Source organism: Haliotis asinina, chromosome 2, assembly GCF_037392515.1.
Source record: "Haliotis asinina isolate JCU_RB_2024 chromosome 2, JCU_Hal_asi_v2, whole genome shotgun sequence".
NCBI lineage: Eukaryota > Metazoa > Mollusca > Gastropoda > Lepetellida > Haliotidae > Haliotis > Haliotis asinina.
The window spans coordinates 69556586-69579239 of NC_090281.1; the positions used below are offsets into that span (position 1 = coordinate 69556586).

At 38.7% G+C, this 22654-nt stretch overlaps 2 protein-coding genes across 2 annotated transcripts in view; one reads left to right on the forward strand and one right to left on the reverse strand.

The window, feature by feature from the left end:
* Window positions 1-18634, reverse strand: part of LOC137274215 (tyrosine-protein kinase Btk-like) — a 44637-nt gene extending 26003 nt beyond the window's left edge. The window contains exons 1-6 of the mRNA XM_067807275.1: window positions 18565-18634; window positions 8503-8750; window positions 8017-8115; window positions 7088-7181; window positions 5930-6067; window positions 5003-5136 (exon numbers count right to left, since the gene is read on the reverse strand). Of these exons, the coding sequence (XP_067663376.1) occupies window positions 5003-5136; window positions 5930-6067; window positions 7088-7181; window positions 8017-8115; window positions 8503-8655 (618 nt within the window). The 5' untranslated portion in view covers window positions 8656-8750; window positions 18565-18634. The remainder of the gene's footprint in view (window positions 1-5002; window positions 5137-5929; window positions 6068-7087; window positions 7182-8016; window positions 8116-8502; window positions 8751-18564) is intronic.
* Window positions 18635-18807: 173 nt separating this feature from the next.
* Window positions 18808-22362, forward strand: LOC137272827 (mediator of RNA polymerase II transcription subunit 7-like). Its single transcript, XM_067805233.1, has 3 exons — window positions 18808-18923; window positions 20193-20328; window positions 21735-22362. Exons 2-3 carry the CDS (start codon window positions 20212-20214, stop codon window positions 22278-22280), a joined length of 663 nt encoding a protein of 220 aa, XP_067661334.1. The 5' UTR covers window positions 18808-18923; window positions 20193-20211; the 3' UTR covers window positions 22281-22362.
* Window positions 22363-22654: the final 292 nt, after the last annotated feature.

A 22654-nucleotide genomic window follows, 5' to 3' on the forward strand; every position in this document is an offset into this window, starting at 1 on the left:
ATAATGACCAGTCATCGTCCCAACACTACGCTTAACGACCTAGGAGATACGGAGGGATTTGATCAGCCTGGTGAGGAAGATGAATTATACATCCTGCAATTCAAAGACAACGTGTACAGACGGGTGCCGTTATCAGATTTAAAAGAGCCTAAATGGCTGATCAACTTAACAATCACCTCACCTTATATCACATTAAAAGAAGAAAAGGGGAGGTACATCTCTAAGATTAGGAATAACGGTACCTTGCCCGGGGATTTCATTACGGAGAATAACGCAACAATCTCGATAGAGTCTTATGTTGGAGAAAAAAGTAGGTTAAGTTCTGACACAGAAAGTAAATTAACATTTAGCAGTAAGTTTTTTTTACCCAAGGAGCATCTTAATCAACTAGACTACCTCTACACAATCATCATAGAAGTCGTCTTTACGTATTTTAACCAGGAAAACTCCTCGAAAGGACGCCAAATTTTACCCGGGTTGACAATACACTGGTATAACGAACACGTAGGTCAATATTGCCGTATTGTTATACAACGGGATACCCCCACGGGTCCTATAAACCGCTTAATAAGCCTCCCTGGGGTTTTTATTACAACAGAAAAGTCTATTGGCTTCACACCTATTATCCTTAATTATGATCTATCCCTTGTAGGCTTCAAATTCATTCGTGAAATATTAACTGAAACCCAATTAAAATATTTTTCAAAATATATATTATAGATGGGTCTGTACCCAGTCGTAGAGGAAGTAGCGAAGACGCTGGAAACCGTAGATGGGTTCTGCTTGAGACAGTTATGTGATGTGAAACGCCAACTAGAACAAGACCGTGACACGCGGAAAGCACTATGTAAAAAGTACAATAGAGCTTTCAATATCGTGGACGGGGTTGACACTACCCTTATGGCAACCAGCATGGGACTAGGGGCGGCAGGCGTTGGGTTGTTGGCTACCATCGTGGCTGCACCTATAGTGCTAGGTATTGAAATAACGGCTGGGGTGGCAGGGTTGGCAGGGTTGGCGCTTAAGTTAGTATCACGCAGACTTAATCGTAAGGCATTGAAACACGACGAGATCAGGGTTCTGGCCGAAGCAAAGCTGAACACAGTGAGTGAGCGAATTTCCACGGCACTCTCTGATAGTAAGATCTCAGAAGAGGAGTTTAGTTCAATCCTCTCTGAACTCAAAAAATATAACGGAATGAAACAAGATATTCGATCCAAGTCTCGTAAGTCTGCTATCAGCGAGGACGAGAAAAAAAAGTACATAGCACAGGGAATACAAAAAGCCCAGCAAGCCTTTATTATGAACACCAAAGAGATCGTAGGCGGTTCACGTTAAACTGTTTCATCGATATAAACGTGGCATAGGCACAAACGTTAAGTAGGAGGGGTGAGGTATCTATACCAGCCGGGGGAACACGAGGGCGATAGCCGTAAGCGGGCCACCGATCCTATATGGTCAGTCAAAACTTACAACATAGATAAAGTGGATATGAAAGCCGACGAACCTAACTTGTACTACTTGAGGGGTGGGCCGGGTAGGGGGTTTGTAAGAGAAGAATTATTGATCGTACCGTACGGCACAGTGTTACCTCCTACCAATACACGGTAAACTGTTTCATAGACACCCAACCTTTTTGTAGTAGGGGTAACAGTAGCAAGATCTAAGGTCCCAACCAAAGCCTTATTTAATAAATAAGGCTTTGTAGAGACATTTCTTGAAAGTGAGCCAAAACCCCTATTCCCTATACTACTAGTGGATCTGTTTATAGTTACTTCATTAAATTGATTTTACTTGTGCTTCAGTTTTTGTTACGTCCTTCATTAAATGATCATCTACATCGTAATTATCCATCATTGATGGTATATGTGCCAGAGAAAACACTTCTCCTCGGTCTTGGTAGACAATGTAAATCAATCAAGGTCTGGAAATCCCTCCCCCTCTGGTTTTGACACTGTCTACCAAAACCCAAAGCAGATTTGATACATGTGGTGGTCTGACAGATGAGTTTGTTCAAACTTGTCTGCTGGATTTGTTCACCCAGCTGGAATAAGCGATATGGCTGAGATATTGCTGATGTGACGTCAAATATTAACTCATTCACTCAGCAGGAAAATGGAAGTCATGTGACTATTAACCCTCTAGTGCCTCACGGACAGCTTGGGTTATCCAGGGTAATAATAATCAGATGGTAGTGCTTTGAGCATTTCCCCTTTGTGGTGCAGAATTCAGCACATTACAAATGCCCTTATTATTAAGAATTAGCTTTAATATTCCAACATGAAGACCTTAATATTTACTACCATGTACAGAGTGAGTTTAATTTTACAACGCATTTAGCAATATTTCAGCAATATCTCGGCAGGGGACACCGGAAGATTATTATGTGGAGATTGTCAATGAAATGTATACCTACATTGATAAAGAATTCAACCATGACAAACACTGTCGGCTAAAACAGACAACAAATACAACCCAGAATATTTCCCACAAATATATTACAGCTTCGTGAATGAAATTTAGGCTCAAACAGCAATCACAACTGATGTATAATTTCAGGAGATATATTACATATGATTCAATTTATTTGCAAACAACAGGGTAACAAGTTCATCTAACACAAGAAGAACATCTGCCTTCAATCTAAATCAATTTACTGCACAGTATCTCGTAATTAACACCTACTTGTATAGGATTTTGAATCAAGCTGCTTTTCCCATTCCATCACTTTGTTATAAAAGAAATCACATAAAGAAAGATATAAATAGTAACTTACATTCATTGTTTGAAAATGTTTTCAAAAGTAATGCCAAAAAGTATGGTCATATCATCTTGACATTGCAATCCTCATATGTTGAATTATGTATTAAAAATCCATCTCACTGTCACCCTAATTTAGGGAGGAATGCTATTATGCAAGTAATTTTGACAATACTTTTTCATGTCTATGCATAACATAGTGGCGGAAAAGATCAAATGCTGGAAAGATGAGAAGACTGTATTTCATGGATAAAATGGGAACAACTTCACACATATAACAGAAAAGGTGTTGATGAATATAAATATAACACAAAATATTAACATTTAATGTCTCTTATCCACCCAATTCCTAGAAACGTTTTCTAGATACTACTTTTTCCCAAGCACGTTTCCAAACATCCAATACCATACAGTCTGGACAAACAAGCTGGTTGCCTGATCATATCTCACAGTGTCAGATTTCAACTACAGGATGTGCTACAAAGTCGAGGGTGAATTTTGACATCCAACAGGATGTGTACATGGTGGAGTCGGATACGAAACACAGCCCTACACTATGCTGTTAGAACATGTTTACTGTTGATGTATGCAGTCACATGTGTGTGCAGCTTTCAGCTGATCCAAATCTCCATGGTTTTGTTGATCAAACTGACCCTCATCCAATATTGAAAATGTGATACAGATGTTTTCACTAAGACAACATTGATGCATGCTAATGTCATGTCACTAAGACAACATGGCTATATACAAGTGTTATGTCACTGAGACAGCATGGCTGCATACAGATGTTTTCACTAAGACAACATTGATGCATACAGCTGTCATGTCACTGAGACAGCATGACTTATTATGACAACTTGTCTGTCATGTCAGATAATTCTACTTTATTATCATTGCAATAGCTACTCTTGTAGCAGACGTGAAATGGAATCCAAGTTTGAAACCAAAAGTGGAAATTATCCAGTAGCCCATGGACAAGAAAGATACCATATTCTGACTATGGAAAATGAAACTGACTTGAAATTATTTTACCCCTGTTGTATTTGCGAAAGGCTCTAATCTCATTGAATTCATGAACAATCTGATTTCTGCATTGAATTCGACATGCAGATCCTGAGTTCAATGTTTCTCAATTTTTGCACACACAAATAATTGAATTACGCATCATTTTACTGTCAAAATAGTGATCTAAATCCATATTAGTTGTCAAATTCTACATGATTTTAAATATCCTTAATCAGTTTCTAAAGAAGAATGGGTTACAGTCTTGTGTCATATGACATATCTTTGTTGTAAATGATCATGTAGCAGTCTTCTCATCAGCTGGTCTTCTGTTCATAAAACCATAGTAGTAGTCGATCATGTATGGCTATTATTAACACCTCTCCAGAATACATGTTTTGTTCACATATGTACGTTGTAATTTTACATAATATTACTATACACTGACATAATATTGTATTAGAATGTCAGAATGTTGCCTACGATAAACAAATCAGTCATCGAAATAAGAACAGACTGCATTTGTATGACAAGCTTACATTAAGTTACATTAAGAAATATACGTAGTAGCTTTACCAATACTTGTTCATATTTGTTCATATATACAAATATATATATTTCAAGTATATTGAAAACCATACTTGTCGTCGATCATTTATCAATAACTGATCGACAGAAGACACTGATAATCGATCATAGTATTAGAGGTCGATTCCCAACACTACTGTATACAGGTATCATCTCACTGCTGATGGCTGTATGTAGATAATAACCATGAGGATACTTACAGCAAGCAATACTCCACACCACAAAAAGGCATGCTCAAAGCATGCACAAACCACACTATATTAGTTTCCCAAATAAACCAAGCTGCCTGTTAGGTTATAACCATATGACTAATCCCACTAGGTACCTATTTTCGGCAGGGTGAACACAGGCAAATTTAAATAAACACACTTGTCTAAGGTGAGACAACATTAAAATGTAACAGCAGCATACAGGTTTCACCTCTATAAAACAGCTTGGTTGTAAACATACTTCATTTCATCAACATGTTATAGCAGCATAAAGGTGTAATCTCACTAAGACAGCATGGCTGCATATTGAATGTCATCTTAGTATTTCTTACTAAACATTGCATACTGAACTAATCTCACAACGAAGGCATGAACAGTGACAGTTATAACGAATTCTCTCTGTCAGCACCTTATTACACAACAAAAGACAAAATTCTACTTACACAAACGAGTTCTAAGTCTCCCTCTTCTGCAGGCTGATAGTCATATATTGCAACATAAACCTTGGTTTCTTTCTTGGCGGCACCATTCACAGCTAATTGCTGCTGCTGTTGTTGCTGAATCGGCATCACATTTTCTGTGGGACAAAGCGATGAAAGTTTTGTATTAGACTGACTGTACCTCTTTGGGAATGTAACCACAAATAGATCATATATATTTTCCCATTAGATTTTCTGTTTATACCACAGTACATTTCATTTTTAAAGCATGACTCCACTATTGCTTATAACATGCTTACCTTTCTCACTCTCATAATAGACAGGGAAGAACAGAAGTCTCACAATATGACCTGCTGTTCTGTGCTGCACTGAGTGAGACGTCTCACTACTCACCTTGATATTTTTGTGTGACCACTTGACTCACCTTGTTGTTTTGGTTACTATCTGACTCACCCTACAGTTTGTGATACTGACTCACGTTAGTGTTTTTGTTGTTCACACCAATACTGACTCATTGTTCATGTTGCCACGTGTCTTACCTTGTTGTTTGTGTGTTGATATACCTTGATATTTGTGTCTGAATCCCTTCTTAATATGCCACTTGACTCACCATATTGTCCAAGTTGCAACTTGACTCACCTTGTGATCCCTGTTACTACCTGACCTTACTGCTTTTGTCTACTGCCTCACAGTATTCTTGCCACCACATTTACCTCGTTGTTTTTGTGCTGCCATCTGAATCACATTGTTGTTTGTGTGTTGAAATCTCACTCACCTTGTTGTTTTTGTGCTGCCATCTGAATCACATTGTTGTTTGTGTGTTGAAATCTCACTCACCTTGTTGTTTTTGTGCTGTTATCTGAATCACATTGTTGTTTGTGTGTTGAAATCTGAATCATCTTGTTGTTTGTGTGTTGAAATCTCACTCACCTTGTTGTTCATGAGTTGCCACCTCACAGCCAGGAGCATTACGGTATAGCTGATCACAGCAGTTGTATTTGCGAAGAGTTTTCGTCCACACTCCTTTGTGATATTTTGGTACTAAATTGGCCCCTAGCTTTAGAGCTTCTGCAAAAAAAAAGATACTGAGTGTGCATATCTTACAACACACAAGCCTCAAATATAATTATTTCAGCTCTAAAGGCAGTGTAGTAGCAATGCCCAATTAATAACAAACAGACATCAACAACTGCCCTACTATGTTACATTCATCCTTTCATTGGTCAGTGCTTTCACAGTATCACAATAAGAAGACAAAGTTATCAATATCCGCTACAATGGCAAAATATCCTTCATGAATATGTCTACAAGTTCTGATTATGCCAAATGTTTTGGTGTGTATAGATAGGAGGAGGAAGGAGAGTAGAAGTGGAAGGAGAGTAGTGAAATGTTTAAAAAATCCTCTTCCTGAAAGGAGCACTACCACAAGTTTCAGTCGAAGTCAAAGTTGCTGCCCTGGAGACGCCAAATATGTTTTATTCAGAATTCCAAAACTATCAAAAGGCACCAGTGCACCACCAGATCTACCTATGTGGCATGTTTGGTGAAGAAACATTGAATGGTTTTAGAGTTCTGCTCCTGAAAAGAGCACTAGCACCAACTGCAGTTGCAGTTAAACTTTTTGCCATGGAAATGCTAAAAATATTTTATTCAGAATTCCAAAACCACCAAAAGGCACCAGTACACCAGTTGACCTAGCTGTGTACCAATTTGATGCTGAAATAGGGAACAGTTTTAGAGTTCAGCTTTGGAAAAGTGTACTACCACCAATTTTAGGCTAGGTCAAAGGTGTTACCATGGAAACGCCCGGTTGGGGGTGGGGTGGTGGGGTGGTATTCAGAATTCCCAAACTACCAAAAAGCACCAGTACACCACTAGATCTACCTATGTGCCAAGTTTGGTGAAGAAACAGTCAATGGTTTTATAGACACGGAACGCAATTTATTACCTCCTGTAAAACATGTTGCAAGGAATAATAAGTTTATGAAATATTAACTCAAGCTTTAATAAACATGTTCCTTTATCCTACCCAACTTCTTACTCTCACAGTTAACAGAAACTAAAATAAGAAATAATAATGGCACTTACGTTGTCTAATTGCTGTTACCCAGCTGTCTCTCTGGTCAGCATTTAGTGCAACGATGTATAACGTGAAGAAGTCGTTGTTTTCATGGTACATCACCTGGTGACAACACAACACCAACTAAGGCATGCACTTAATTAATCTGTCACTTGAATCTGGTACCTTCCCCTCTCCTGGACCCCACTTTCACCCAGTGCCACCCCTCTCACCCAGGCCCTCTCTCTTCTTGACCCCCACCAGTCATTTGGGCCTGTCTCTGATCTGTATCCCCTCTCGACCTCATTCAGGGACCACAGACTAATTCCCCTCTCCCACTTGCAACACATCTCTCCTCAACGTGGGTCTGCTTCTCTGATCTGGATCTCCTCCCCACCACAAGCAACCCTCTCACCAGAAGCCATCTTCTCTGTGGATCTCTCTCTAATCTGGACAGCCCACCGGTTGAAACTGCTTTCTCACCTGGACTCCCGTTCTTATCTGAACTCCATCTCTCACCCAGATTGTGCTTCTAATCTAGATCTCTCATTTGTGATCCTTTTCTCACTGGCAGCTCTGTCTCAACAGATCACCTTCTCCCTCTAGACCCCTCACTAGATCCTATCTCTCATCAGAACTCACATGAAACCTCTCTCCTCTCTCACCCAGAACCTCCCCTCTCACCTTTACCCTTCTCTTACCTTGAACCTCATCTCACCTGCACCACCATTCTTTCACCTTGACCCCGTCTGTCACCTTGACCCCTCCCTCTCCCTTCTTGACCCCTATCTCTCACCTGATCTCTCACCTGCACCGCCTCTCTCTCACCCTGACCTCCTCTCTCACCCTGACCCATCCTCTCACCTTGACCCCCATCTCTCACCTGCACCATCTCTCTCTCACCTCGATCCCCTTTCTCACCTGCATCACCTCTCTAGCCTGGAACCTCTATTCTCACCTGGAAGACATTGTCCCTGCTATCCAGCATACGGTTCTCCACATTCTCTACAGCTTTCACATTAGGAAGAGCAATACATCCCTTTTCCTTTCCTCTTTTCTGAAATATTGATAATTAAGTTTAATCAACTACAAGGGAAACAAACATCCCACAGCTAAATGTGTAAATAGCAGGTATAGTGATCAGTCTTCCTTGTCCATCTTGTATTCTGACACCTTGTAGATTGTGTCACATGGGTGCAACATTTCAGTGAATGAGTAGGTTTTCAGTTACTCTTTTAGCAATATTCCAGCAATATCATGGCAGGGGTCAACGGAAATAGGCTTCAAATAAAGGCAAACATTTAAGTCAGAAATGCATACCTGATTATGTGTAGGAGAAGAGATGTGATGAGAGATTTGTTTCAAATACTGGCTTCTACATTCAGATTCCAAGTAACAAAATAATAAGCAGCTTATATATAGCTCAGACAGAATAACTGCTTACCTCAAGCTTTCCATCAAAGTATCGCAGGTAATACTCATCCAGAACAAAATGTCTGCCCTTGTAGTTTTCAGACGTGAATGTGTTTTTGTTTTGGGACCTCTTCATAAGATAGTCCACTTTTAGAATATTACATGATGACTGCCGGCGTGCCATTTTGAAGAAATCTTTCAACTTCAGAAGTCTTCAGAAGTCACCAAACTGGAGTTCACAAAAAGAACTACATCTGCAATGTTCTGTGAGTTACACTCCTGCAAAGAGCCAAAATGTTCCCATTAGTACCATCAGGCATGCTTTTAGGAACAGCAGCTGACAATCAAAGCTAAAACCAGTTTTTTTCAGTTTGTTCATTATTTTTGTCACCCTTGGTTCCTTTTCTCTGTAAAAAGTCATTCTAAATATTTACACAATTTATAGATTACTCAATATTTTAACATATACATGTACTTCGTTTCAAACATTTAGACTCACCAGTGGAAACATAGGCACTGACTTCAAGTGACCGTTCTAAACTAAATTTTGCCAAATATATATTCCATACTATTTAAAGTTTTAAGATGCTTCGGTGAAAGATCAAAGATACCAACAGTACTTTATCAGACGATAATATGCTGTTTCTGCATTGTGTCACAATGCCTTGGCATCCATACTTTTTCGTAAAGCCTGTGGGTCATGCTTTATCCTAAACTTAACCTGATGGATGAGTAAGAATACATATCAAACACTGTGCTCCTTGTGATATAGAAACTAAAGTCCCTATTTTTTTCCCTTATGCTATTTATGACACCTGATATAGTATGGCCACAACTCAGCTTTGTTAGAAGGAGCCTGTAAAGTTGCTCCTGTCAGCTTTGTTGTAAATACTAGTGAGTAAGTATGATTTCAACATGTTTCTTCTCTATACTTACAAATTTAATATTACTGAGACAGCAGATATGAAATTATTAAGATTAAACACTACGGATTTCATAATACATACGTTTCATGAATGATACGTATCACAATACTTATGTCAGGATTCCATACAAATCGACCCGTGAAGGTCCCGGGGTAGAATGGACCTTCAGCAACCCATGCTTGCCATAAAAGGTGACTATGCTTGTCGTAAGAGGCGACTAATGGGATCGGGTGGTCAGACTAACTGACTTGGTTGACACACGTCATCGGTTCCCAATTGCGCAGATCGATGCTCATGTTGTTGATCACTGGATTGTCTGGTCCAGACTCGATTATTTACAGACCGTCACCATATAGCTGGAATATTGCTGAGTGCGACGTAAAACTAAACTCACTCACTCACTCACTCACTCACCCATACAAATCACGATAACTATGTCAGGATTCCATAAATATCACGATACCAATGTCAGGATTCCATATATATGAAGATACCTATGTTTGCAGCAATACTGCATAAATTTAGTTATATTTTGAAAACTAATATTGTCCATGAAAATAAATGATTCTCCATGTCACTGCGGGCATGTGTATTTACAACATCAACTAATTACACAATCCTTATCTAGATGTAACCGCAACTGCAACTGGCTGACAATATGTATCTTACCAGCAACTCTGACCAAAACAACTCACACAGCCCCAGCCACACAAAAAATACATGAATGTATGCCACCAAGAAGGAAGTTGGTCATACACACTAACACAACCTGTGATAACAAAAATGGCCCATGACAAAACAAACATGTTCACTATTTGATCCATATTAATATTGTAGCCAATCTATTCGAAACACAGGATCCTACCACATATTAAAATCAGAATGTTAAATTGCAAAATAAATAAACATACAGGAGTAAGTAATTGTTAATATGGTACATGACAGTGAAAATCCTCTTGCCTACAACATCTGCTCCTTGTTACTTTTAGCTCATCAGTTGAAAAAAATGTCTAAGAGACTATCATATTGCTATGTGTACAAGTTGACACATTAAAAAGTATAACATTTCTGATAAGAAATGTTATTAATGTTGAGATGGCTGTGAATGCAAGGTGTCCTTCACTCAATAACATGAACCTTTTCAAACAAGGAAGCTCCCGTCAACATTTTAACTGCAAGTCATGACTGTACAGACTTAACATAGTTAAACACACAATATAGTGAGACACACAAATGTGTGACTATAAGTTCCAAGAATTGATCACTGAATTACCAATTACCCAACACATTGTAAACATAGCATCAATAAAACCAATCATATTATCCAGTTATGAAGGTATTTTCGGCATCTGAAATCTCTTTAGGCCAGACTAATTTTACTTTTTGTTTTACAGATTTTTGTCTTCAAAAACCCTAAGGCACTGAGGGAAAAGAAAATATTCCTTTCAAATACTCTATGCATTTTACTTTTGTCAATATATGACGTGTATATGAGACAAAATACAATCTAAAAACATTTGGAGGGTAAGTTTAAATATTGGCCAACAAAAACACTACGATTGCATTTTTAGAGGCGGGGGGGAAATAAAATTGGTCTAACCTTATCCTATAACGCAAGAATTGTTGTTCATCATATATCAAATTTTCTGATTGGTAAACAGGTGACAATACAAACAAATTGAGAGCAAAAAAATCCAACCCAAACAAGCAGAAATATGTGCATACATGGTGCACTGAAAGAGTGGTGAGACTTGTTTAACAAACATGGTAAACAATAATACATATCAAGCTGTATCACAGAATAGACAAATACATATCTTTCCTACTAGAACCAGACTTCTTAGGAAATTTTACCAAACAAGACATAACACAAGTGAAGCTGGCCTATTCACAATGATTACGCTTTCTCAATAAGATATTCAAACCCACACTCACAAAGTAAGGCCCCTAATCCCCAGCACAGAATGTCATTGATCTAACCAGTTCAGTGAGGCTCACCGTAACCCTGACAACCCAGATTACATAAGCTGTGTACTGACAAGTGTACTCACTACAATGTCTACTAGGATGAAGCTACAAATACATCCACACTGGCCTAAAGCATAGGAGTGAGTTAACGAAAGTGTTTGGTTTTAGCTACTTTAGCAATATTCCATCAATATCATGATGGAGGGACACCAGAAATGGGCTTAACACAGTGTACCAATGTGGGGAATCAAACCCAGATCTTTGGCATGACAAGACAATACTTTAACCTCTGGCTATCCTACTGCCTCTCCTCAACATAAGCATGGTTGTTGGTTGCCAAATTAAAGTAGGTGATATCTAACCCTGCTTCCTGAAATGCATGCTCATGCTGTTGATCACTGCTCAATTATTTACAGAATGGCGCTATATAGCTGGAATACTGCTGGGTGAGGCATAAAACTAAACTCACTCACTCCTGATATGCAACAGAATACCGCACTGTCAAAGAATTGAAACCAGATTAAATTTGAACATGCCAGTGAGTCTCATCACATTAGTGGTTTCCTGTGCATTCATGTGGTATAACAATGTTTCAGCACTCTTTCAGTCATTATTCAACATTAGAAACTGACTGACCAATGAACACAATGAAAACTTGTCAACAACCATCATGAATTAACATAAATTGATGGGTGAGTCTTGTGCCTTGAGTGGAATTGCTGAGATTTCATCACTGTTTCCTGTTTTGCTAAGAATAGAATAGCAGGGGCTTGTGTTGCACTACTGCACTGCATAACATTACTAACTTCATAGTTTTTGCAGTATCTTTGGGTGTTAATGATAAAAAACCATCTATGATCCAGTTTCTGTTGACTGATCTATTTATAAGGAATCTTCTTGATTTGATACCACTGTGAAGGGGTAAACCTCTGTTTTCCAAGCAAAGAATGAGTGAATGTGGCTTTACGCCGCTTTTAGCAATATTACAGCAATATATCACGGTGGAGGACAGCAGAAATGGGTTTCACATGTACGCATGTGGGTAGTCAAACCCGGGCCTTCTGTGTGACTAGCACTCTAACCACTTGGCTACCCCACAGCCCCTACAAGAAAAGTGATATATTAAACAGACATGAAACCCCAAATACTGACTATGAAGATTTGGGCGAATTAGATTCAGTAATGTTTTTTTGGTGGGGTGGTGGGGTAGCCTGTTAGTCCAAGCATTTACTAATCACACAGCACACCCAGGTTCAATTTCCCACATGGTACTATACTACCGACAGAAAATAAGGGAACCAAGAAATTGAATGTAGATGACTTTGACTGTGACAGGGTCCGTTATCGTGGCGTATCTCCCAAACGCAACATCCAATGACAATGGAATTTCGCATAATGCATGCCCAACACGTGCTACACGTGCATACAGAAGTTAACTCCTGTAAATGTACTGGAGAAGTCGCAATCACTAATGCAATAAAGATTACTGACAGAAATGCCTCCGAGGCAGTATCTTGGTGAAGCAACAAAATGGAGAATTGTGGGGATGATAGAGAGGGGGACATCATTATGTGAAGTTGCCCGGCAGATGGGTAAATCAAAAAGTATAATTTCATGCCTGTGGGATAAGTACCGTCAAACGGGTGGGGTTGCAACGAGACCTGGGCGTGGTAGACCAAAATCAACGACACCATGACAGGATCGTCTCATTACATTAATTGCTCTACGCGATAGGTTTAAATCGGCCCCTGCCATCAATAGAGAATTCCGCACACTCACTGGAAGACGCATTTCAACCTCAACCGTTAAAAACCGACTCTATCAAGCTCATCTGAAAGCAAGACGGCCTTTTAAGGGTGTCACCCTTTCAGCTCACCATAAGCGCCAAAGATTGGCATGGGCTAGGCAGCATCAGTGGCTATGTGCCACTGGTGAGTCAAGGTTTTGCCTACGATTCACAGATGGCAGAAAACGTTGTTGGCGTCGGAGCGGGTAGCGATATGCCAGAGCAGCAATTCTTGACCACATGGTGTGGGGTGGGATTACACATGACAGACAATCAGATCTGGTCATCATTAACGGAGCCATGACTGGTCAGCGATACGCTGACCAAATATTGCGTCCTGTTGTGGCTCCATTGGCTAGAGTTATCAGCCGAAATTTTGTATTCCAAGATGATAATGCCAGACCACATCGGGCCCGAATTGTCTCCGCCTATCTCCGACAAGAAGGTATCCAGACATTGGACTGGCCCTTTAATAAAGTCCCCAGACCTGTCCCCAATTGAACATCTCTGGGACGTTCTTGGTCGAAGGGTGTACGCCAGGGACCCAGGACCCGCCAACCTGGCCCAGCTTGGTGCAGCTCTCCAAGAGGAATGGCGGGCAATACCACGGGCAACCATCCGGAAATTGATTAACAGCATGCCATCAAGGTGCCATGAATGTGTTGCCCAACATGGTGGACACACCAGATATTGAACTTGACGCCTAAAATTGATTTAGTGGATATTTAAAGCAGTTTCAAATTCGCTATTATTTCATTAGTTCCCTTATTTCTTGTCGGTAGTATATATGTAAAACCCATTTCTGGTGTGTCCTGCTGTGATATTGCTAAAGCAGTGTGACAAATGATAAATAAACATAATTAACTTGCTTAATGGGAATAAAAATTATTAAGATAGCTGTCTGACACATACTTATAATGTTACAAGTGTGCACATTTGTTTGTTTATTCTGCCAAGACAGTCAATATAAATATACTGAACAGCAAAAGAAATGCAATTGTTTGGGTTTTTTTTTTTTTTTTTTGTCAAGTTTAAAATAGAACACATAAACTTCAAAACTTACTTTAATGTGATTTCATTTTTTTTGAAATTTGTGTTTCATTTGCTCTTCATTATATGAGCATTGTTAAATTTTACATTAATGCAAAATGGTAGATCCACAGGAGAGATACTGCACCACAAAATGAAATAGAGGGCAATTGCAGATGACCACATGAACCTAGAGTTATAGTAACTAGACAAAACTTCCAAACAGTCTTCCTTATGGAATCATACATCTTATGAATATTCATTCATTGCTGTCAAATAAAGTCACAACCTATATTCATTTTATTGTGAATATATGCTATATTGTACAAAACATGAGCCTTATATAAAATGATACATAAAACAAACATGATGCAATGTATGAAATGAGAATGGGACAAAAGTCAACTGACTAAGTGGCTAGATTGGTGACTGACTGAAAATAACACCTTATTCAGTTACCACTGAGACGTTTATGGAGTGTTACCAAGGTGCTTGTTAGCTTAAATGCAAATACATGCAACTTGACACAACAAAGGACATTTAACAACAATTTCAAGTTTGGGTTACAGCTTTAGATAGCTTTGCTAACTATACAAAATAATATTAACAAATAATAACCATCTTGAAAAAGAGCTGAGTATGTTTTGAACCAATTAAGTTTTTAGCTGTTATTAGGTAATCAGTTCTTCTTCATGGTATACATACTGAATTAGCCATGTTGGTAATGAGCAATGTAACTGAATTTCCCTTTCACTGGTCTTGTCTGCCTTAGCATCAAATATACAAACATGTCGCTAAGTAGTCTCATTGGCTGGGTTTTTATTAGAACTCCATTTTAGGGATAAAGTGTACTGAAAGCAATGCCAAACATTCTCAAAAATGTTTTGAATGGATTACTATTCATGAACAACAGAGGCAAAATAGAACAGTGGTAATTATTGGATTTTCTCTGTTTTCTTGCACTTAAAATTCTTTTTATCTTGACATCTGTTTGAAAACTAATCAGTAGATTACCATATTCATACATAAATAACAGCTTAGTCTGCTGTTTTTCATGACAATCAGCACTATGACAATCAGCACGTTGAAGATCCAGGTGAGAATAGGTCCTCAGTAACTCATGCTTGTTGTAATAAGTGACTAGCAAGATTGGGTGGTCAGGCATATCCCAGTTGCCTACATTGGTGTTTATGAGGTTGATCTCTGGACTGTCTGGTCCAGGCTCGATTATTCATAGACCACCACCATATAACTGGAATATTGCTGAATGCTGCATAAAACTAATATCACTCACTCACTCTAGTTGTACTATAGCTGCATCCAAGATAGAAAAACTACTGTTACTATGCACAACATCTCAAGTCATCGAGGTACCAATACAAAAACCTGTGATCGACAAAATCACTGAGTTTGACCTACCAGTCCATTTTAGCTATCTGAAGACCAAGCCTGAAACTGATTCCCCTCAAACTGCAACATCTCCTATGAATTAACATATCTATCTATGAATATTATCAGCCGAATGATGAATACATGTACAAATACCTTAGTGTAGGCATGTTCACTCAAAAAATGAATGCTGAATGCTTGTACAAACAAAATCTGTGGAAAATTGTATTCATGATCAATTTAAAGCTGAATATAAAAAAACATATGCATGTACACTAAATATCAGTTGAATAATATGTACATGTGCAAACAAAAGTTGTGTATGTACAAACAACATCAGTGAAAACAAATGTATGAATGTGATGCATGCATCTATGAACAAACATCTGTCCACTACTCATGCAGTATGATGCTCCATGACCAATCAATGCAAATAATGTATATTTAAACAAAGTAAAAGTATAATAATATGATTAAAGCATGCACATCTGAATAGCAAACCTGACCATTACACTGAACCACAAAAGAAACATCGCCTTTCAGCCCCAAATGCAAAATTTGTTCCTACAAGGTTATACTTTCATTAGGATTAAACCAAATGCACTGAAAAAGGCAGACATTCATGAAAATGAATATGCATGTGCATGTCGTGACTACCCTACCAGTGAAAGCGCTTCCCAAACTTGCCTGAAATCATTTTCGCATAGTCACGATCACCATGCCATGACAGACAAGAGATCAGAGGAACCAAGTCTTGGGATGACTGAAAGTTGGCCATACTGCATGAATGGTAGCTAGTCATTTTAATGTGCATGTCAGAACAATCTACTCATTGCAGGAGTGATAACAGGTTACTAACAGCATCCAATACCATGCATGCAGTAGGCGACCTTCAGCAACATCACGTTGTCAACACAGACAGATTGTCCAATACTATCACTAGTATCAGCAGGATCTCTTCCCCAGACTGATGGGAACAACATCCCCGACCATTGGGACTTACAAAACACCCAAATGTGCCAATACAGAGCAGTGAAGGTTCATGAAAAATACTTATGCTGTCACATGCTATTATGCTATTGCAGTCTTGTACTCATCAATGCCCAAACCAACTGCAATGAAACTGGCATTGCTGACAATGGAAAGCTGAGTTTTCATCTTGTGAAAGCTGATATTGTGCTTCAACAATCAATTGCAGAGTGAGACTGTAGTGAAGGCATGGGGAACTGTTTTCCAGTGAGTCTGTTGTTGAAAGAAACTAATGGGGTGGGCTAAGCATCATAGTGTGGGGTGCAATCAGTCTGAACCAGGTAGATGGCACCACAGGATTTCATAATCTTAGTCCTGGATGAGGGAATGATGTAACAGCTGCCTGCTATATTGATCAAGTCATAAGGCCCTATGCTGTACCACATTTTGGACGTTACAGAAATCACATCTTCAAGCAAGATGACAATCATGCCCACACTGCCAGAACAACATTGGACTTCCTAAGACAACATGGCATCCAAACCCTACAATAGCCTACACTCAGTCTGGATTTAAGTCCAACAGAACACCTCTTAGAAGTGATTCAAAGAAGTCTAATGACCTCCAAACAAGGCGGACAACTGTGGCTGGGTTCAATCAGGCATTTCGCATAGTATGGACCATACGGCCTTCAATTCATTCCATGTTCAGACAATGCAGCCCCTTCATCGATGTCCATGGAGGCCACACACAATACCAAAATGGTACCATTTTTGGTTATTTTGTTTGTGTGAACTTCAAATGTGATTCCCGAAAATGTGTAAGCCATAACTGTCAAGTTTGAACTCAATCTTCTGTCTTGATTGTTAATTATCTTGAATTAAAGTGTGTGCCTTAAGAAACCACTGTAGGTGCGACATTTTTTGGTGGTTCAATATATGACTTAAGCATACACATCTGAAAAGCAAACCTGTCCTTTAAAAACTCATAAGTGTAAATGGATTCATGAAATGGTATGTCTTAGTGTTGAATAAGCCAGAGTTGAAGTGACGGTGTTTGGCTGCTAGGACTTCTCACCTGTCCCACGTACACTGAAGTGAACATGACACGTGTAGTTAGTAGGAAAATTAATATAACATAACTTTCTTGCGCCTCACAGGCAGCTTGGGGTATCCAGAATAAATGTTCATCACGATGGACAAGCTTAGAGCTTGCCTGTGCAAAATGGAGTTCAGCGCTATGTACAAGTGACATAGGTGACCTCATTATCATTATAACATTTTGAACAGATATGAATTATACGTCATTTTTCATCAGCCATTGATATCTGTGCTTTACTGCATGCTTGATTGACACTGGTGAATAAAATATCAATACCACTGATAACTTCAGGTATCTAATGAAATAAACATCACTTGATTTAAAAACAGCATTGATAAAGCTGGTGAAGGTGAATAGATAATTTCTAATTGTCCTTATTAAGTTTAGCTGCATTTTAAATATGGTCATTGAAATAAGAAAGTTGATGTTTAAAATACACAAACCATTACATAAATGCATCTTAATCGAACACAACTTATTTATTCATTCATTTCCATAATCACCATATCCATGTTCAAAATGTAGATCCATCATCACTTATCAAGTTTTTGTTTTAAGTTTCATATGGTTATTACACAGACTCGTTCTCCATCAAAAACAGTAAGATCTGTCCAAGCATCATTTCAAATTGAACACACTCCTCTGATTAATGCTAATACGACACTTGTGATAATGCTATCATGAATCATGAATGTATTGACCGATCTGATTTTGCTATCTTTCACTCAGTCTCATACTGGCACCTGTCAATGTCCTCGTCAGACATGCTCAAATGCCATTGTGAACAGAAAGTCTGACCGTTCGTTTCAAGTTGATATCATATGACATTCAGTGTAGCAGATCGCTCATACCGGTTCTTTCGTCTCTGTGTATCACATTTCGTCATCAAAACAGTAAAACAAACCCAAACTTGTCAAACACTTACCAGGAACACGGAAGTATATCTTGCGAATTGTGATCGTACTTCTGAGTTTACCGAGGCATGTTAAAAGACTAACTTCTGAAACGAAATACACTAATCAAGTCGATACGGCAATAAATCCTCCAAATACAATACTTATCACTTTTATTACGTTGTTCATACTTACTTCCAGTTATGTTTTACTCAATATAAATAACATACGTTAACCTTCGCAATGTATTTGGTAATATCAAATTCGTTTCATTCCTCTTTCAACTTTACACAATTTTCGATTGAAAACAACGGAACTGAGTTCTGTTGTGCAGACAAAATCCACTTGTTACAATCTAATAATTTCAGCTTTTGTCTGAATGTATGTGAAGGTTGGTTGACTAGCATTTGTATGTGTATTTGTTGACAGATGTCGACTTATGCGTTGATTAATTGTCAATGCATCACCATTCTATCATTACCGGATGCGGATCACAATGAATCGTTCGTTTCCCAGGCAGAAGGAAAATTATTTATTTGATGCCAGGCATCAGAGAGGAACATCTAATGCCTTAGCGTGGAAATTACGTTGAAATATACAGGCAATAACCATGCATGTAGAGCCTATAAACTTGAGCATGGTTTGCCAGTCGAAGGGAGGTAATGTATTCCAGTATATTACCTCCCCTATACTGAGCTGTCAAGCGTGTTGGTGTTGGCCTTGTACATTATCCTCAACGAAAGCAGTTTTATTTTCCCATGAGGACAATGATCCAATATTGCTATCCTTTTGACAAAAATAGTATTGATTGTTGTGGATTTTGTCTTCTTCAGACAATTCCGATTTCAGATTAAAGAAGACAAGAAAAGAAAAAAATTCCCCAAACTGACTAAGGGATTTATGGATGGGGTGAGGGTGGGGAGGGAGTTTAACAAGCTGCATGTTTTATACATCAACTACCACCTGTTTCCATTTGTAGTTAATGAGCAGGTTCTTTGTCTTTACAATCCTCGGAAAAGCCAACTGAAATAGTGAAATAGATGTCAACATTTATTTCTGACACGACGGGCTTCACTATCATGTCAATGGAAAACCAAATACATTGTATGGGACACAATGTCTTATTAGGGAGCAAGCGATAGTTTGTAGCTAACAAACTGATTTCTTAGAAATACTGTATTTCTGCAAAATCATTCTGTGTTTATGTATTCTAAACTGTGGATGTTAAACTGAAATATGTTTTAGAGCAAATATATGTCATGATGTAAGTGCAGTTTATTAGTAAAATGTTCTTGAATAGGTCTTTTCTGGAGTAGTCAAGTGTGCTTGTCACGTTGAAAACCCAGAAGCCCATTTGCAGTGTCCCTGTTATGATATATTGCTTGAATATGGCTAAAAGCGGCATATAAACAAGCTCAGTCACTCGGCACACTCTTGCTCAATTCTCACAGTGATATACTGTATTGTTTGGTCCCGATTCAATTATTTATAGACTGCCTCCATATTGCTGGAATATTGCTGAGTGTGCCGTGAAACTAAACTCACTCACTCCCTCTCACAGTGGTTTTGGAAAATGATCATTTGAAATATTAGATCACTATGTTTTGCTTGTGTATATAATTTGAAGTATATCATCCTTGTCATGTATGTTTTGTCACAGACTGCAACACTGACTTATCATGGCTGAAAACCAGGGTGTTAGTGCTTTCCCTCTCCCTCCTATGCAGTATGCTGTAATCTACACTGATGAAAATATGAAGAAAGGGAGGACACCACACCCTCCACCACCCATTCAGGTAACTATGGGTGACATACAACTTTCCAGTACAGTAGACTTGCTCCTGAAGGAAGTGCTGTTATTTGCCTTTGTTTGTGTATTCTACTCGTGAAGATCCATGTTAGAATTGATCTTCATTAAGCCATGCTTGTTGTAAGAGGCGACTAACACTATTGGGTGGTCAGGTTCACTGACTTGGAAAGGATGACACGTCATTGGTTCCCAATTGCACAGATCAATGATTGTGCTGTTGATCACAGGATTGTCTGGTCCAGACTCAATTACTTTCAGACTGCTGCCATATAGATGGAATATTGCTGAGAGGAGTAAAACTAACCCTACTCACTCCTTTAGTCGTCCAACTACAGCCAGGTTTACACAGTGAATAGTTCTTGTGCACCATGAGCAATCTGAGTTTTTGATGAGAATTGTCTGCATACTGCCAGAGTGTTTAGTTGTATAAATGTTAGAGCTGTCACGACTCAGGAAATTCACGATACAATACGTATCGCGATATCTTGGAACGATACGATTCGATACACATCACGATATGCTATCTTCAGTTATTTTCTTAAAAACGTATATTTTGATGTCAAGTAACAGTTTAAATTTTGACATAAACATCAAGTTCTAGTCACAGTTAACAATTTTGAGATCAACAATGTGTATCACAATCGGAAAAAAGTATCGATATATTTATAGTTTGAGAAAGTATCATGATTATCGATACTACGATATATCATCAGAGCTCTAATAAACGTATATAATCTGCATAAATGCATGTGCAGAATTATTCCTAAAGCCTTCTATAGATGAAAACTTCTGCCAGTTCAGCTGAAAACACCTCCTAATTACAAATATTCTCCAAGAGTTGAAACACTCTATTGTGCCTGTTATGCAATGTCCCATGACAATTGTGACAACAGTGTCATCAAGATATGGTGAGCCAGACTATTTATTGTTTTAACATGTTCAGTGTTCTTTATATACATGTAATGTGATCATGCTCATCCCAAATGCTACAAGTCAACCATCCTTTGACTTCGGATAATGTATAAGAAAAGCAAGAATTATGGATGTCAACTTCTTTATTATGAATAGATGTTTTGGAGCGTATGCTTGCTCCTTCATCAGGTGAATAGTAGGCACTATCAAGTGGGGATATGCATACAAAATCATACATACATACAAGAGGCACTGACATGATAACTTGGTACCATTCCTCAAGATTGATATTATACTTATTGGGTTGTTCACTGTTCGGCATTGTTCATATTTATGTCTATGTATTGTCACTTATATCAATCAGTCATTTTCTGAGCAGAACCGAGGAGAACACTCCATGATAGTAATGATACTCTGAAGTTAATAAAAATAATCATAAATCTCATTTGCTCAACCAACAATTTGTGTATCTATTCTCAGGATAACTACACAATGTTTGGAGCTCCCTTCACAGCTGACGATGCCATCATTCGACCACTGGAGGCATCAGGCTGCAAGAGACTGTATCCTCAAAACTATGATCACAAACGTGAACTAAAGAAACTGAACCACTCAATTCTTGTGAACTTCTTAGACATGTTGGAAATCTTGATCCGTGCGCCAGAGTCTCCCAAACGGACGGAGAAGCTGGAGGACCTGAACTTGTTGTTCATCAACCTGCACCACTTGGTGAATGAGTTCCGCCCTCACCAGGCCCGAGAGACACTGAGAGTCATGCTTGAAGTCCAGAAAAACCAGAGGCTGGAGATCGCTGACCGCTTCCAACAGCACCTTGACAAGGTGAAAGAGCTGATAGAGAGCGCATTGGCCAAGCTCCCTGAAGACGTGAACCTCGACTCCAAGTTGTTGGTTGAGAGTGAACTAATGCTGGAGAATGCAGGCACTCTGAATGATGCCTCTGATGATGGCGAGCAGTGTGATAGACTTGACAGCATGATGTGCGATATTGTGGATGGAATGAGCTGATGTCATTATTGTACTGTTGCATGTCATGTATGTTGCATTGTACCAAAGTACAAAAGTATTAAACACATTATTATGTACAATACCTCCATGGTTCTGTCATAGAACTGCCCTTATTATGCATAATGATTTAAATAAGAAACTTCACATATTCACAAAAATGTAAAGAATACAAAGCTTGAGGTACATTTGGTAGAAAATGCAAGCCTAGATTACTTATCACTGAAGACCACAGGTTTCATTCCATCCTAGGGGTTGATGAAACCTTTGTTGTCGATCACAATAATATTAATCCAGTAACTGAGAAACTCCACAAGATTCAGTTACCCTGTGTGGAGGTATTCCGCAGTCATATCTGTCATTGGAAATCAAATCAG